The 18,988-nt window shown below is 41.7% G+C and overlaps 2 protein-coding genes across 2 annotated transcripts; one reads left to right on the forward strand and one right to left on the reverse strand.

The window, feature by feature from the left end:
* The first annotated feature begins 556 nt into the window (after nt 1-556).
* On the forward strand, nt 557-2,005 carry fam183a (family with sequence similarity 183 member A). Its single transcript, XM_041935706.1, has 4 exons — nt 557-677; nt 978-1,037; nt 1,205-1,308; nt 1,736-2,005. Exons 1-4 carry the CDS (start codon nt 557-559, stop codon nt 1,829-1,831), a joined length of 381 nt encoding a protein of 126 aa, XP_041791640.1. The 3' UTR covers nt 1,832-2,005.
* Nucleotides 1,680-5,738, reverse strand: ebna1bp2 (EBNA1 binding protein 2). Its single transcript, XM_041935705.1, has 9 exons — nt 5,551-5,738; nt 5,218-5,301; nt 4,818-4,990; nt 4,100-4,223; nt 3,815-3,904; nt 3,464-3,539; nt 3,151-3,244; nt 2,868-3,039; nt 1,680-2,723 (listed from the first exon to the last, which is right to left on the reverse strand). Exons 1-9 carry the CDS (start codon nt 5,644-5,646, stop codon nt 2,676-2,678), a joined length of 957 nt encoding a protein of 318 aa, XP_041791639.1. The 5' UTR covers nt 5,647-5,738; the 3' UTR covers nt 1,680-2,675.
* Nucleotides 5,739-18,988: the final 13,250 nt, after the last annotated feature.

The following is an 18,988-nucleotide window of genomic DNA, read 5'->3' on the forward strand; positions in this document are numbered from 1 at the left end:
TCACATACACCAGCATTTAATGATGATCTTACAGAATATGATGCATTACTTTATATAAAACTACCCAACAATTGGTGAAGCAGTTAAAATCAGGTCAACTTTAAACATCTGCAGCAGTAGAATGCGACATACACATTAATACAGCAGTAATACTGATCACGGGGACCATTTTACTGCACAGTGAGTAGTTTTACTTTTCATACTTTGAGCACAGTTTGCTGATACTGACATACTTTGAGAACGAAGGACTTGTACTTGTACTGCAGTATCTTGTGTGGTATTGGAACTGAATATTTCCAGCAGTGGGTACTGTACAAAGGAACATCGTCTCGAGGCTCTGCTGCTCACCCGCCATGACCAAACCTGAGCGCGCTGCTCCACCGCGTGGTCGAGTCCCGTTACTGCAGCGCGAGGCAGCGTTTACTGTTTCCTGGCAACGAAATCACATGCAAATTCCTACAAGTCGAAAGCCGCTTTGTTTTTCCAGCTCTCGGTATCAGTGCTGATTTAAAAAAAAATTGAAAATCGAAAATTCTTTATTCTTCATTTTTTTAACATGCCAGGAAGCAATAAACTGGATTTGGTTCACCAGAACGCAATTCACGTTGAGACGATCCGGAAAGAGCGAAAGCAGCAGAAACTCCACACGGAGTTTAGCATCAACCCATTCAGGAAACGTGAGTAAGCTAACGTTAGCTCCACCTCTCTGTGTGCAGATGTAGCTACGCCAGCTCTAAAGGAGACTGTGTGTGCTCACAGGCTCAAAAATAGCATCAAGATTGTCCTTGCAGGGATACTGATACTATCTCTTAAAAAAAAAAAACTGAGCACTGTCTTTAATACAGGGACAGACGCTAGACAGCATTTGAATCAATGTGTCATTTTAGTTTGGGCTGTTATATGAAACTGTGGAGATTTGCATTGTAACTTATATTGCCTTTTTTTCTTACAATGTGTGTGTGTCCTTGTCTTCTTAGTACATGTCCTGCCAGACAAACCGATGTCTAGGAAACCAGTAGAGGTGATTGCAGAAAACTGTGAGTTGAAAACATTGTGCCCCTCTGTTCTGGATGAGCCACAGTTACAGTCAGTATCACATTACTCCAGACCCCAGATTCCAAAGAGCGAAGCAGCTCGAGACAATGAATGTCCGAGCACATCTCAGTTACTGATCATCCATGTACGTTATGTTTGTCTCTTGCAGCGGACTTCATCAAGGCCTTCCACAAGGCCCGCCAGGAGCCCACCAAGAAATATACCATGCCACAGACTGAGAGTCAGGAGATAGGATGGATTTCAACTCCGCTGGTGAGGAAAGCATTGCACCGACAGTTTATTGGAATCTATCAGGGCGGCGTTATGAGCAGAGACCTGAATTAAAGCTATGTGCCCTCTATAGCTATATGTATAACACTGAACCTGACCATACCTAATCTTTCAGTGAATAGTCTGACTGCTAAGAAATTAGACATTTTTTGCAATCCCAGCAGTTGTCATAATCCAACTATAATTACAAATAGATAACTGAACCAACAACAAGTGGTTTATATAAATCTGCACACAAAGTGCAGTTTTTCAGAGTTTTGAATATTGTGAAGACATCTTCATTTCAACAATCAAACCCCAAAAAAACACAGAAGCATGAATATGTCTTTTCTGGTCTCATGGTATTTAAATCCAACTTTATTTCCAGATCTTACTCAAATGTTAATTCTGTCTATTATCTTTTCTACAGATCCCATCGAACCGCAATGACAAGAGACTCAATTTCTTCCGGTTCAGCTCGGATGTCACCATGCACAAAGAATCTGCCCTGCGTTCATCAAATTAGACAGAAAGAATGTAAAACCTCCAAGCAGCGAATGCCTGTGCTTACGATTTTTATTTGTTTATTATACAAACATACAGGTGTCATCGCCAGAGGCTGCCCTTTTGCATTTCCATCTTGGCAAACTAAGAAAAACACTTGCAGGGGAAACCTTTGCACAGGTCTATACAAAGCACACTTGCCCATCACACACTAATCATATTAATGAATGGTAAAGGGCAAACCTAACAGCTGTTCAATATTATAAAATGTCATGTCACATGGGGGAGAATCAATGTGTCAAGGAGCTTAGTTAGAAAAAATAAAACACTTATAAACCAAACAGGAACACACAGTGTATATTAGACAGAAAGAGGTTGGTGTAGATATAAAGGTGTAATCATAGAAAGTGGCTTTAAAACCACATCAAACAGGCAAATAGAGAGACAATTATGTCCCACAGACCAAAACAACTGGTCTATAACATCTAATACAGAAGAAAAGCCATTTTTTAAAATTCAAATTCTGTCTTTTTTTTGTTGTTTTGGGGAAGACAACCTTGTGGTTTGGGTAGCTTTATGTAGTCCATCACTGGGTTTACCATTTCTGCAAAGGGAGTCCTTTTCTTCACCAGTCATGTCCTTCAAACAGCTTCTTTATGTATGGCAGGATGTCTCTCTGTGGCTTCAGTGGTCCTCCAGACACATCCAGACACATTTTGCTGGAGGCATATTGTACAAAAAGTGTAGAAGAAAAGCTCAAGTTCTTCTAAATGTGTCATGCTGTATATGGAGGAGAGACTGGGAGCAGGTGTTTGAAATCCAGCCCAGAACCAACAAAGTCCAGTCTCTAGCCTCTGCCAGTCTTTTTATGAGCGGCCCTTCATCTTCTTGCGTACAGACTTGCCTGGGCGTTTCTGAAAAACAAGCAGAGGGAAAAAATGAACTTCTATACAGCACTGGAAACACTGTTTTCCTACTTGCTTTACAATTTTCTTTGACAAATTTTCTACATTTACTAAATCAGTCAGCAGTGTTTTATGTATGTGTGTGTGACTCACATTTTGTTTTCCTCCTTTGCCTTTCTTCCCTCCTTTGCCGCCCTTTGCATGAGCCACTTTGGCACGGAAACTGGAAACATCATTGTAGCTCTCTTTGGTGTTCCACTTCTTTCCACTCTTCTTGCCTCCAAAGCCAAACCTCTGGTCCTTGTATTTTCTCTTGGCATTAGAGCTGTCAAAATAACAGGAAAAATTGTAGTTTTTGTGAAAATGCCACACACGTCAAGAGTCATACTTGATTATTTACGAATGCATCGTGCTCATCTGAAATGTAACACCTTACCCCTTCGTGTTCAATGCTTTCTTGGAGCCCTGAGAAGAGTCTTTATCTTTACCCATCTTGTCTCCTTCCAAGAAATCCAGTTTGTCAGTCATTCCTAGGAGTGGGGATGATCAGAGATCTTAAATCTCAATTTGAGAACATTCACACATATTCATATTTTGGTCAACAGGAGGTAAAGCAATCTGTAGAGGTTCCCTTTTTTCCAGTGGACAATAAATGACACAATAATACCTTTTCCACCTTTGTGTGTGCAGTGAAAGTTATTATCTTCATAAATATCAAAGAATGAATAAAACCACACAACTCAACTCACCCTTCTGGTATTTCTTTACAGCAGACATCATGGCTTTCTTCTCTTTTTGCCTCTTCTGGATCACTTCTATTTGGACCTGGCGCACGTTCAAAATTCATATTAATTATTCAGACCAAAAGAGGAAATGTTGCATGCTTTCTATTACAATCAACAGTGTAAAGGTAGACCTCTAGCTCACATACATAGACAACTGTACCCTACATGTTAAAGGGTATTTTTATTACTTGTATCAGTGGTAAAGTCGACAACATTGTTTTTATTTTACTCCATTTCTGCTGCCCCTTTGCAATGACAACATACAGTAAAGGGAATTCAATAACAGTAATAGTACAGTACAAAACAGACACCAACCTTTTTGCCAAACTTCCTTTGCTCGCGCAGTTTCTTGGCCTTCTCTGACTTCTCAAGTATCATCTGTTTTGAGATCAGCTTTTTCCTGATCTGGACAGAGGAAGAGAAAACATTTTTGATGGTGCCAATAGTTGGATTCAAGTCTCATGGGAAGAAAGAGCAACTGTGCTGAGTTCCGATTACGACTACTAATTGTTGCAGCTCTAGAATTAAGAGCTTTGAATTTGTTGTTTTGCTGAGTCATCTTGGAGGAGACAAGACCCTGGTAATGATAAAACAACTTACCTTCTGCATGTGCTGGTCTGACTTGGCCATCTCAGCAAAGTAATCGTCAGGCCTCTTGGTGGCTATGCCATGCTTGTTTAAGAGGGGCAGTGCCTCGAGGACTGTAGCTTGAGCTTGACGGTAGCTGTGAGTTAACAAACAGAACATAAAGGATTGTAGATACACTGTCTGTAGCAGTGACATGTTTATAGCAAAGAGAGGAAATTTCATTTGGATCAAGCAGTAATAATGTTTTACTGTCATGTATATTTTCTACAGTGTAAACTGACTGAAAAGTGCAAGAAGATCCGTTGATATTATATGTGTGTCTGTACTTTTTCAGCCAGAATCAATTATTACTCTGCACTCATTGAATCCAACATAAATTTTCTGTGGTTGTTGGAAAACAACATGAAATATATCAAATGATTGCCTAAGTGACCCAATGGCAGTTATTCAGACAGTTAACGTGACATTGAAAAATTGTAAATGGTTAGAAGAATGAACTTTCAATCTAAACTTAAGACAATATGGATGAGAAGTCCTTAAAGTGCTCAGGAAAAAGTATATTTGAGCATCTACATTTCCATAACAACTCTGTCTGCTGAGAAGTATTGCATTATTTGATCAAAAGCTTCAGAGCCGCAATTCAACGACCCTGTGGTGAAACTGTTTTGTCAAAATTTGTTTCGTAACATAAAATTTTCTACAAATTGCAAATCAGGTTATGGTCACTCACAAGAACATCTCCCTCTGGAAATCATCGTCCACAGTGACATTTCCATTGGTCACATTTGGAACCTTCGCTTCAACTTTAGAAAGAACGTCTTCAGCCGGCAGGTTGGTCAGATCCAGCCTCTCCACCCAGGGGAGGTCTTTACGGAAGTCAGCGAGGCACTGTTTCAAACCCTCCTGCATCACAAGATACACACAAGACTCTATCATCAAAATCGACATGCTGAGAAACATGATTAAAATTGCAATAATTGCAAGATTTTTCTTTAATTACTTTTCACATTTTCACGAGGACATTACAAAACTCAGTTATATCAAAAGTGTTTCCTAAATGCCATAACTAATCACACCAAAGCTGAACATGAATTCTGACATTAAAGGTTTGGGTTTCTGAGTTCACTCACCATATTGTTGACAAACGTTTTGGGTTTATTCACCAGAACGTTCATCCCTGGTTTCAACAACCCCTTTGAAAAGGCCTCTTGAAGCTAAAGAAAACAAACAAAAAAAAATACTCAATATCATGCTCTGCAACCACACACACTTACTGCCAATGTACAGACACATCCATAATCCAGAAAGTAAAATAAAAAGTAACGTTGTGGCTATTACACAACAGTTTCCCAGTAATTCTGTACTAACAAAAACGACTTTTCTGAGTCTAGCACAGTAGTTTTACAAATGTTGGCTTCAGCTGGCTAACGTTAGCCATCGTAAGCATGATAACAGCTCATCACCTCATTATCCGATAATTCACTGTTTTCCTCCTCTGACTCCTCTCCGAGCAGCACCTCCTCCTCTGCTGACTCCATAGTCCTGCTATCGATTATCATAAAATGAGAATATGTGATGTAGGCGCCTTTAAACGTGAAGAAACCTGCTGTGGATGGACGTAAGCACTGCTCTTCACATGTATTGAGCGCTTCACGTGGGGAGGAAGTGACGACAATAAATGTTCTACCAACACAGTCCGCCGATGGAAAGTATGTGTAAGGTTAGAAGGTTCCTACATAAGAAAAAACAAACAGCGTTTTTAGGAACTTAACCATCGTATTATTTTTTATTTTATTGAAATGTCCCTGTCACTCGACGTGAATATATTTTATTCTTGCAGTTCTTGAATTACTATAAATTTTACATATTTAATTTGTAAAACAGAGATTATATGCCGAAATGTAAAATATAAATGAGTGAAAATAACTTCACTTCCGGTATGTAGCGTCAAGAGATTCCTCCTGGAGGTGCTGTCGTGCACCATAGCGGACTGTAGTGATAGACTGTTGTTAAAATATCTACTAATATCTCTAATATTCACTAATAAGTAACTGGCTCTCTGCAATAAAATGCATTGGTATGAAAGTTACCAATAAAGATGATTTCGGTAGATAAGTACGTAGGGAGGGAGGGATCGAGGTTGATAGATAGATAGATAGATAGATAGATAGATAGATAGATAGATAGATAGATGCCAAGAGGACTATGTAGATCAAAGTCTGGACAGAATCTACTTTAAATCTTCATGAGTCTGATTGTGTGAATGAAGCCTCATGAGTTTTACTTGCCACCTCATCAGGAAAGAAACTATTGACATCCCTTTTCCGAAGCTCTCTCACTGAGTCAATTTCTGTCACACTGACATAGCACGATTGAGAGAAATATCTGCAGTATTGGCCCAGGGTCACTGTAGATTTGATCTGTAGGGTCAGTCTGTAGAGACAGATGACCTGTGCTGCTTTGACTAATTGTAATTTTGCATACATCTACCTTTATTTCAGACACTGCTGATCAGATGTTCTTCTTTCTTCTTTCTTGGAGCAGAATGGCCCTCACTTATGTGTCCAGTGTATATGTGTTTGGATTTGTTCATTCAAGCCTTTTATTGTTACTGATCCTGTGAATGTCATTGACCACTGAGAAGTGGAGTCAAGGTATATATGCAAGGTATATATGCAAAGGTCATCCACCCCACGTGTCCCAACTTGAAGTACAGTGAGAAGGTCAGAGATACCTTGCACAATCTGCAGCATCATCACTGTACACTGTTGCGAGAGGAAGGATGGGAATCATTATCACTCACTTTCTTCTTGCATAAACAGTTTGTATTCATCTTTTGCAGACACGTAGCAGTCGTGTGTGGAGGACTTGCAGTTAGAGCCAGAGTGTGCACATGCTGAATGCTAATGGTGTGCTTTGGCCAGTGACCATGAAAGTTACTTGATCTTATATGAAAGGTCACTTGCAAGGGATTCATCTCAAGTGGTCAAGCCAGGATCTCAACTCTACCAAGGGCTGTATCAGCCATGAAGAACTGTCAACCTTGATCGTGTACATCTATCCATCGGGCATACTAAACATCAATGATTGTGGCTAGTACAGTCAATATGTTCTGACATTTATTATAAGACTTATCATGGAATACAAGACATACATTTGAGGCTACTTATATGAGCTATAGTACAGTGTTGAGAAATTAGGGTGTGTGGAAGAGAAAGAGGCCTCCACAACCAAGAGTCAGACACAGCCTGCCGAGAGGATATGCCGATGCAGAGCCGCCCAGTGCCGGGGACAACTGATGGTGCTGCCGCTGTGGTAAATGTGCATCAGCAGAAACAGAAGTGCAGTCACTGGGCTGCAGCGAATTTCACAGGGGCCAATTTCTTTTGGATGAAGTTGTTGAATCTAATGTTCCAGAGGAATGGGCACAAGCATAAACCAAAGCACTTGTGTGTGTGTGTGTGTGTGTTTGTGTGTGTGTATCTGGAATGTGCGTAGGAAACATGCAGGGGGGGCAGAATCAAAACAGTCGTTCATGAGTCGGTACGTTTGTGGCAGGCAAACGAAACGATCCAGGTTATTTAAAAGAATCGGTCTTCTCATCACAAATGTGGTTCTTCCCACCCGCTACGCATGGCGCACACACACACACACACACACACACACACACGCACACACCTGCACAAGTATATCAGCTGATTCGAATATAATAATTTTAACATATATTCTTATTCTATTATTCCATTCCATTAAAGAGATCCAACAGTATGTAGCAGTGTGTTCCACATGGCAGTTTAACGTTATTTTTCACATTACACTGACATTATTTTGATCTGGTCCGTAGCAGCATGGCTCTAAGTAATTGAGACTTGAAATTAATTACTTTTAATTCAGCAGTCTGTGATTATTGCATTAATTGAATGTAGGGATAATTTTTCTAGACAAAATGTGCAGGGATATGTTTGCCAAACTCTAAAAGAGAAAATGATCTTGTCACCTCTGTTCAACGTGAGAAACATTTTGTTTGGTGTTACAACATGCAAATTTCATTCATCTTAAAGCTCAGTGGGCTGGAGGAGTTCCCCTCACATTAATATCACATAGACACACGAGAGACAGAAGACTGGGGACTTCTGTGCTCAGTACCATTGCTCATTTGAGATGTCGTCAGTCCTTTCTGTGGTTTATCCTGCTAGTCCTCAAAGTAGAAAGCTGACTGATCCCCTGAGAGTGACTTTCTCTCTATTCTAATGGAAATCAATATTTACGATTTGTACTTCACCACCCTTAATTCCTCCATTCTCTGCATGGTCAGATCCTCACTCTGAGACATCTTCAAAAGGAAAAATACCATAATTTCCATTTCTGTCATTATAATCGTCTGAGCCAGACAGTAATGCAGTCAATTGAATTCACATCTCACTGTCACTCTTCATCTCAGAGCGACAGACTGCTTCCCTGACAGTGGGTTGAAAATAAGTTGGATTCACATTGTCAAGCTCCTCTCTTAGAGTTATTCCTGGCTGCTGGAGCTTGGGACAAAAAAAGAACACAGTCATGAATGTCTGGGCCTAAGTTGGATGAGTGGTTGAGCTCCTATGGCACTCAATCAGCATAAGGATTTTTGCCGATGTGCAAGTAAACAATAGTCTGGATAAATCAATGGGAATACTATGTTAGGTCATCTTGTCCCAAACTGTCCTATACTGCCATATGCTGCTGTCATTAATGGGCCACAAACAAAGCCACTATAGGCATCCAACGTCCATCACCTCCAAGCTCTGGGCTGAGTGAACGGCTCACACCAGGGCTGTCAGCAGTCGCTTGTGGGAGTCATTTGAATATTACGAGTGCCAGGCTATATCTATGATTGCCATATTTTGGCGTACTGCCAGGTTGTTGTGTAGGGGAACAGTCGTACAGGCTGCTCTTTTCCTGTGCTTATCAGACCAACAAAATAAAAAAGTTTGTTACCTCATTGGACATTGAGACTCAGAGCGGCTTGCACTGATTTTAGCTCTTGAGGATTATGTACAATGGATTATGTATAATTTGTCTCTGGTGCTGTTAAGTCAAGAAGAGGTAAAATTAGTGTTTTTAGTCAAATCAACATTCATGGATGGCTTTCCTGATGGTTTTTGGTGGTCTTTTCTGAGAGTGCTTAATGCTACTGCCATGGCAACTGACAGTAAGTGAACAATCGTGAAGATGAGCAGGAGAGACAAGAGGGGAAAGTTAATGTTCATGTCACAGTCTGCTGCTCTCCTCTTCGAAATGAAACCACCATGGCTTCATCAAGGACTACTCCTCATGGCTCCACGTTTGGCTACTTCTGTTTTAGACCAAAACTAATGGATGAAAGTGAAGCATCCAAGTAGAGTATGAATATGCTGGTGCTGCTGCAGTTTGATTAGTGTGAATTACATTTGCTCCTTTATAGGTTTCATTTCTGCTTCTATCAGGGAACTCTCTGCAGTCAGTAGAGTCATTGAAAGAAATTGCTTTCTAGAAATAGCTTTATCTAATCTATTGTGACATTCTCCAACCTTCCATTAAGCCAGGGGACAAGTTTGATATGCAGTGAGGACATACAAAGTACATCTGTGCAAAGATACTAACACATTGGAGGATTAAACCTTGTTTCAAATAGTCCTTACAGCAGCCACATTATCCCTGGCCAGGTGACAAAGTGCTATATAAGTCAGCCTATAGACCATCAGGTGCATACTGCCTAATCATTAAGTGCTTTGTGGAAACCTTGTCCACAGAGCCACTGAGTGTCAAAAGGAGAGCAAGTGGTCCCCGTGTGGGCATGCAGCCCAATGTGCTCCTCCCTTCCTGGGAATTAAATGCAGCCCAGTGTTCAACTCATATCTCAGTCAGATGCTATGTCTCAACTTCCTTTGGCCCAGCCTCAGCATGCGTCCCAGAAAGCAGCTGTGCAGCCAAGAGGCTGAATGAGAATGAGTGATCAGGGTGGAGGGGAGACATGAAGATGTGTTTCGAGGTGTTTATTACCAAATCACAAGCAATTAGCTATATAAAGCCCCGCCGTTTTAACCTAAAAATACTTAAAATACCAATACCAATTCTCAGTACCAGTCACACCCTAACATGCTGCAGGGAGGGAGGCAGGGGAGAAATGTCCATAGTCCAATACATGGACTCTGTAATTCTTATCATTGGGAAAAAAAGTAATTTATGCATTGAATACAGTCAAATAACGAGAGACAGCATTTTTATTTATCAGAGGTTCTCCAGATGGCCTCCCTTTTGGCATTCTGAACATTCCCTGGCAAAGTTTGCACTTCATCAAAAATCTATTATTAGGCTACATTCAAATGGGAAAATCCTACTTATTAGCAACCAGTGGCCAAGATTTGTAAACAGGAAGTTTTTTGTGCCTTTTGCTGTGGTAAGCCACTATTTGCCTCCTCTCCTCTGGAGATGGAACATTAAATCCAAAGCATTTTACAGTGCCATCGGTGGAACCAGTGTATGGGGCTCAAGTAGTTCTTAATGAAACATCTGCATTTGAAAAGAGTGGCGGGACAACTGAAAAAGCAAAAATGTAAGAAAATGAAGATGTGATCCACTGTGACTCACTCACACTTCATTTATAAAGTGCATTAATAGGGCACTTTAGTTAAAACATACACAGAGTGGTGGTGGTTTGGAGTGAGAGTTTTACAACAGGCTCTGGGTGTCGTCTCATTGTATGCACACAGTGTGCTCCTCTTCTGAAGCTGGACGTGATAAGAGATCCTTTCAATCAATAATGGAAATTTAACAAAAAGGCGATAGTGGTGCAAGCTGACCACAGCCAGTGAATTGCAAACAACACGTCCAAAATAAATCCACTTTTCCCTGATAAGAAAACTGATAGGGTCTGTGTTTATCAAGATAAAAATTAAGAACCAGTAGCAGCCCCCAGAGGCTAAAATGTTTATTACACCCCACAGTACAAACCCTCATCATGATGATGATGATGCTTTGCTCTTGTTGGAGCAAAATCAGTCAGTAGGTCAGTCTGTCCAATTAAGCTCTTTTGCTTTATTCACCCCTTAATAAAGAAGCACAGACTGTACAGATGGAAAATGTTAAATTCAGCTGAATATTTTTTGGAAGATGTGTGCATTATTTAAAGCAGCGTGTATTCTGTGGCAATGCCATGCATGTATTGCCCTCACCACTTATCTTTACTTCTAATGCTTTATACAAGCTGTAACATAACTATAGAGCAGGAGAAATAATAGACATCATAAGGCTGCATGATTGGCTTTCATGGGAGTATTTGGCTCTCCAGCCAATCAGGGCGTTATTCCCCCATATGGCCAGGTGTTCTATAGCCCATCTGAGGCATTTTATGTATCAGCACTTCTCTGTGACTTTCTCTACTTGTCTCCCTCCCATCATCTTCTGTATCGTTGTTTAAATAAAGTGAAAATTGCATGCTTGCAGTGCAGTGTCCTGGTGCATCACTGGGCTAGGACACACGCTGAATACAGTACAGAATAACACCCCCCTCTGTGTCTCAGTAGTGAGCTTCCTGCATATTGCTTGCCTTTTCTCATTGCCACTTCTGTCCTTCACTGCCTCTTTCTTTCCACAACCAAACATTCTTTTGTAAAGGGGACACAAGCCTCCATCAAATTCAGCTGGTTAGGAGCTTTAGTTTTGGGGGGATTGGCCTGTTTGTCAGTTATGAACACATATAATAAAATTATCTGTGCTCTCGGCAGATAAAAAAATCTTCAAGGATAGATATAGGTTGTTGGAAAAATTGCACCCATGGCAAACTAAAGAAAAGATGCAGCTCTTTATACATACGAACCTTCCAAAATTTTGCAAAATGGACTAACGTTCTTCTTTGGCTTTTTTTCAGGTAATATGTACAATCCTGTATACTTTCTTCAACCCACTGTCACTGAGTCATACTCCTTGTATATGTACACATACTTGGCCAAAGAATCTGCATTTTAACTTTAACATGAAATACTCCAAAATGAGGAAATGAAAGCTCATCTTTGGCTCTTGGAAAAAGTAGTTTGACAAAAATGTCCAGAGTCTTCAACCACATCTCATGACCTCAGCAACAACCCCATCTGCTTATGAGACAGTGACATGTGGCTGAATGCTTTGAAAAGGCAAATAAATGAATCTTGAAATAAGAATCTTCTGGTAAATAAATAATTTTGTTTTGAGCTACCAGGGGACCTCAGTATAGCGACACCAGCTACCCTCATGATCATGATATTTCATTGTTACAATGGAAACACCCAAACAGCTGTTGATTACTTAAATGAAAGTCTTAATAATTTGGATCATTGCTCTGTCAACAGAAATTTTGGTATGAAGCAATCAACCATCAAGACCAAAAGTATTTGATAAGTGTGCACCACATGCCATTTGACAACACGCCAATTTTGCAAGACTGGGTAGGCTCTTTTAAGACAAAGGTATTGCATGTGGGTAAAGAAGCACAGATTCGGGGCTGCTGAACTGCAACAATGGAGGTCGTCCCTGTTGGAATTCAGCCATGTGTGGAGCTTTGGGGATTTGATCTAAAGAGCTCTCCTGGTGGACTCTAATCAAACGTTTAGAGGCGCCTTCCCTCCCTGCTTTCCTCTCTGCTGCCTTCCTCCTCCTCCTCTCCCTCTTTCCAACATCTCTGCGTCCTTCCTCTATCCTGACACTGATTAGAAGCGAAGAGACAAATTAATCGGGGGAGCGCCAGGTTGCCAGCTCTCTCTGACGGAGGACATCCACAGAATTTTTAAGGGAAATGCGAAGTCAACTTCCATCAATGCTAAAGGGGCAGGGTGCGTGTATGTGTGTGTGAGTGTGTGTCCAAGCAGGCGGGAGCAGCACACGGCCCATGCATAATCACCTTATCATATCCCTGTGAATGGAATAGTGAATTGATCTGATTAGAGGCTGGATGAGAAGAGAAGGCGAGGGGAGAAGCCTGGCATGTAGAGCAGCTCCCTGTGAAAGAGGAGGAAAGAGAAGGGAGGAAGGAGAACAGGACAACAGAGGAGGAGGAGGAGGAGGGAGGAGAGGAAGGAAGAACAAGCTGAGCACAAGTAAGAGGGGATGACAGAGGACATGAGGAGAATGGAGGCTAAAAGAGGAGATGAGAAAGTGGGTGAGTATTAAAACAGATATTGGCTGAATGAGAAAAGAGAGGAAGGAGCAAGAAGGAGAAGAGGAGAGAAGACATTTTTATCTGTCTGTTTTGTAATTTTACCCATTGGTCGGTAATGTCAGTCTCCATCTTTTCATCTGTTTTTCTAACTGCGACAGCCAAACAGCAACCACCACAGCAAACTGCTGCAGCTGATAAGACAGCGGTGGATACACAGCAGTGAAGTCTGCCTGTCTGAGAGGAAAGGGCTGAAAGAATAAGAAGCCACCAGCTGCATGTGGTGGGGCTCCAGCACACAGACAGAGTCCCTCTAACTTGTATGGCACCCATTGGTGAACTAGTGAACTACACTGCATTTTCTCCACTGGACGGGCACCCCAGTCACGTATGTCATGTTCAAGAAGAAGAAGAAGAAGAAGAACTATATAGAAACAGCCAATCTTGGCTAATTTCTTAAGTAGGTCAAACATAAGCATCAGTATTAAAGTGACACTGTTCCAAAACCACCTTAATCCTCCTTGTAGCTGCTTTGAACTGAAATCATCAAGGAGTCCTCAAAGCGCTCAAAAAAAGGTTAGCATCTACACTTCCATGACAGCAAAGATCACGTGATATCCCTTTCAAGTCATATGCACAGCGCTTTGAATTCCACTGTAGCTGAAAGGTGCATACAAAAAATTTGCCTTGCATTGCCTTGATATGATCGTAAGCTCCAGAACGGCTGCTAAATGCAGCTTGAGGCGAGACTGATTTGTTAACTGCTGTTTCCAAGATGCCATCTTCCAACGGCTGCTGGACACAGGCACAAAAATAGATTCACAGAGAGAGCGGCGGTTTATCCTACCTGACGTATCTCTGGCTGTTTTGGTAGCCATGGTGGTTGCAACTTGTTCGCTCAGTGTGAGCCAAGATCCGAGGTCCCCCTTGTGGCCAGCGTGTGGATTTTCAAAACAGGCTTCGAAACCAACTTTATCCGTGACGACACAGACACAACGTCCATGTTTTTCTATACAGTCTATGGTTTCACACCATTTAACTTTTTTCATCGCACTCAAAGCCAGTGCAATAGGTGTTTCATTACTTAAATTCAGCACCTTGCCTCGTTATGTCTCCCCCTTTCCTCCATGATTGTATCTCTGACAGCGCACAGCTGCAGCCTGCAGCGTCACTGGAAAATGAGTGAGGGAGGGAAAAGAAGCAGTTCCACTTTAAAGTAGGAAAAAATATTATTCCACATTTTATTATACACATTTATATGTCATTTTTTGCATCATTCGATCAAGTGGTAATACTCACTATGTTCTCATTTGATAACATATACACACAATTCAGTCTGACAAATTTAGCGTCTTCACTAGGATTTAATATTAAGGTTTGTGAGTTTGAACAATGTTTAGCAGCGCAGCATGAGTTTGCAATGAGTAATCCATTCTCAGCTTCTGTTTCCAAGGTCAAGATTGACCTTGGAAACAGGTATTGGTCGAGTCATGTAAATGCATGAGCAGGAGGAATCAGATCTCCTTCTGTCTTCATTTACATCCCTGGAATTGTTCATCTTTTGACAATTGTGCATTTGTGAAAAGCATCTCATTCAAAGTGACGAAGTGCTGAAGTATGGAGCAGGAACTTTGCTGAGATGCTTCAGATAGTTGTGTTACCATATGGCCAGTCCTCACGTCAACACAAACTCCTGTTTACCAGCTTAACATCTTAGCTTGTCCTATTTTCCCTCTGAAAACTCTGGATCCGCCACAGACGAGTGTGTGCGCGCACACGTGCAACACACATCACCCAGTCAGCAATTCTCTGGGAGGCACGGCAGTAGATCATAATTAGAGCCAATCAAAAAGAAGCGTACAGCCTGTTACTTCCTGCCAGCCAGCCAGTTAGTCCATCTGGCCATACTTAGGCCTTCTGTGCTCGGCTAACTCTCTCACAACAGCTAATAGATGGCTTTCATTCACGGGGAATAACTTGAATGCATGTCCTGGCAGCAAATTTAACACACACACTTGAGCACAAATTGTGTTTGTGTGTTGGGGGGTCTTTTTTGCTACCAGTTCATCCCCATTCCTTTGGCATTGCTACCATCTGTATGTGTGTTTGTGTGTGTGTGTGTGTGTGTGTGTGTGAGGTGTTTATTGCAGATCAGAATTAAATACATATCTCATACTGTATGTGGATGTACTGTGACTTATGGCAGCGGCTGACGACATATTTCCTCTCACAACACCTCTTATTTCTGGTCTCTCCCTTCTTTCTCTGTATCTGTCCCTCCATTCATCCCTCTCTCTCTCTTTCTTTGTTTTCATCCTCTCTGCGTCTCCCTCTGTCTCTGTCTGTTGTCCTCTCCTTGCCCACTCTTTTCCATCCCATCTCTCCTCCCTTCAGTGTATTCCTCCCCCCAAATAATTGCCTTCCTCACTGAGTCATTGTCCACTCATTTATCTCCCGTCTGCCTATGTTTCTGATTACCGCTCTGCAAATCAGGTTTCTGCATCCTTTCGTGCCTCCCTACAACTTCTTGCTCCTTCCCTGTGCTGATATTGTGCATTTTGACCTCCGGCCATTTTGCCAGGTACATTGGTAATGTGTAACTGTATAAGGACAGCATATCATCTGATAATATATCACTGTGTTGGCCAGGCATGTGAGGGACTTAACACTTATAATATTTTGCTTTTTTAACTGTATGTTGGCATAACAGTGCAAATGGTATCACAAATGCAGTGCATGTACATGTAGCAGTAAAATATCTATCCCTCCTCAGAATAATATCTGTAGACATGCAGACAGCTGATGCCTCCCCCTACTTTAGGTTATCTTTTGACCCACTAATAGTTTTCAGTATAGGCCTAGAGTGTGTCGTTAATCTGTCTTTGTCAAAAGCTGAAACATGACTGTTTTTTCTGCTCATAAAGTAATTGTTGTAATCGTTCTTGAACACTAGTCACGCCTCCACTTACTCACGCAGGTGTTTACACTCCTGTTGCCTGATTTGACTTCTCTGGACTGTGTGGGCGTGTTCACACACACACACACACACACACACACACACACACACACACACACACACACACACACACACACACCGTGCTTGACTGACATCGTCCTCACTGATTTATTGCAGCAGGAAGGGCGGGAACATCGACACCTTCATTGTCTAAACCTTGATCAATCTCAGTCGTTCATGAAGTTTAGAGACCTCAGCACCACTCCTCCACCGCAGCTGAGGTTAAATTAGGCAGGGTAAGTGAGTACACCTGTGTGGATGTCCAAGTCCTTTAAAATGACCAGGTGCTCTCACTTTACTCCCATAGTAGTGGCTTAGCTAGCTCGGACAGAAAGCTTTCCACAATGTTTCTGCTTTTCAGGCGCTTTTATATGGTTCAGCCAATTATAGCGACACTGTGGTCATTAAGGTCTAAATGTACTCGGTGACATTTAGGGCTGCCTGTCTATCGCTCTGCCAACTTGTGAAAAATAAAGGCAATAAATAAGCTCTCTAGTGACCCATTGTTGCTTGATTTGATCAATAATGCGTGGGTTTGCCTTTTCTTGTCTGCTGACAGACACACAAAGTTTAACAGAGTTATGAGAGTCCCTTTGGAAGTTATCCCTCTTAATGGCCATAGTCACACCCTAAAAGTTTCATGACAAATTAGTAAAGACTATTCTCACCACTGCCCCATGACCAACCTTCTGGACAGAGTTTACGCCGTATCATTCGCAAGATAATGAATATGATAAGATACTTTTCTGCCAAACAAGCAGACAGAATGATGTCAAACAACACAAATTCTGTCCAGTTCTATTGGCAAAGTTTCTGAATAAATATAAAGTCTGAGTATGTGCGTGCCTACAGAAGAAGGCTTGGGTATAGAATGAGCGCACTAGGAAACACACAGCTACAGAATATGCCAGAAACAGAGAAACCACATAGCTAACAAAAACAACTGCAGACAATGTGGAGGGCCTCATTTGCATGATGTGACGTGCGTTTTCCCCCCCTGGGCTTGAAAGCTCAGATGTGTGGCTGAAAGTGTAAATGAACATTAATGTACTTGTAGAAAATCCATATCTGTAATTATCAGTCCCAGGTAAATGCCAGACTGCAGTGCCAGCTGTGGTGCTAATGAAGATCTCTTACCATGGACACCATGAGTGCTGCTTACAGCAATGTACTCCCAAAATCCCCAAAAAGCTTCACTTTAAGCAAATGACGCTGATGTAGAAAATGGTGGAAGTAATGGTCTCTTATCTCATTCAGACAAAAGTAAGAGTGAAATGATCTCATATTCAGTCCAGAAGTCTTGAGCGAGCACTTTGAGAGCCTCTGCCTTATCCTGCCTTGACATAACAAAGGTTTTTGTAAGGCCGTTTGTATCTGAATCATACAGGCATGAGCTGTGTCCGTTCCACAGTTCAGCAGCCTGGAGAAGGACAGTGAGGAGCGAAAGTTGGACACTGACAAGATGAAGGCTGAGCAGCAAAATACCAGACGGTCTCTGGAGAGACGCATCCAGACTCTGATGAAAAAGGTCCCTGAGGCAGTTGAGACCTTTTATCACAAAGTGCACGTAAAGTTTCAAAATTCTTTATAATTACACCAACACCTGCAGAAATTGCTCCTGAAGCATGAACCACAGGTTCGCCTCTAAAGTGCTGCAGCACTGTCGGTGCGAGACCACGATGTCTAAAGGACAGAGAGGGAGTTGGAGGCTGACGAGTGTTTGACAATGATTTGCTTTATGTCTCCTTTTCGTGACAGAGAATAGTAATCAAAAATATGCTAATCATGGTGGCTTTAGCCCCACTCTTTTCTCTCAGATGAAGTTGCTTGGGATGCAAGTCATCAGTTTTTCTAAAAGAAAAAAAAATGACTGGAAAGAACGATCTCATCTCATCGGATCATCTCATCATCAATCATATTTGCACAAGCCTTTCTAAATTCTCCATAAAGTCTTCTCCTTGTTTGTGCCCAATGAGCCACAGTCTCATACATCACAGCAGGCAAGGTGACTGAGCTGCAGTCTGGGTCATGAATGATCACACTGAATCAGCAGCACACAAAGACAGACAGAGGCGGAAGCAAATGCATGCACAACATGCCCTATATTCTGTGCACCCTACCACGTTCACTATGGATGTGTAGTAAATGAATTTGTATTCCTTATTTCCTTACTTACTTCTTTATTGGTAAAGCACTGCAAGCAAAAACTTAAGAGAAATAGTATAAAGACTGAAGTGTAGGTTGCCAAATATATTCAAAAACTGTATGCAAAGTGAAAGGATATCTGACTCGAGGGGGAAAAAATGAGGTAAAAAGAGAGAAAGAAAAAAACACTGAAAAGGTTAAAATTGATTCTGGCATCAAGAAGTCTATTTAATCAAACTCTTTCAGCAATGCAACCGTGTTGTTCAGACTCCCTGCTCGATACAGCTCATTAATATTGTCCCAAAACTTCACCCATTCATCACAAGCTTCGTAGAAGTCAGATCCTCTGTAACAAAGCTCACTGCTGTCTGTCTTAGCAGTGTGTGTGACAGTCTGGCATTTGCCCTCCTTGGAAAGAGCAAGTCCATATTTCATCACCGCCACGCGACCGTCCAGCAGACGGACAGAAATTTACATCCCATCTGTGGTCCCTGTGTGTCTGCGGTTTCCTTTGTGCCAGTAAAGGAGGGTAGGTGGAGGCAGGAGGTTGTGAGTGTGTGTGTGTGTGGTGGGGGGGTCATTGATAAGTTGTTTT

The sequence above is a fragment of the Chelmon rostratus genome, chromosome 4 (assembly GCF_017976325.1).
Source record: "Chelmon rostratus isolate fCheRos1 chromosome 4, fCheRos1.pri, whole genome shotgun sequence".
In the NCBI taxonomy this organism is placed as follows: Eukaryota; Metazoa; Chordata; class Actinopteri; order Chaetodontiformes; family Chaetodontidae; genus Chelmon; species Chelmon rostratus.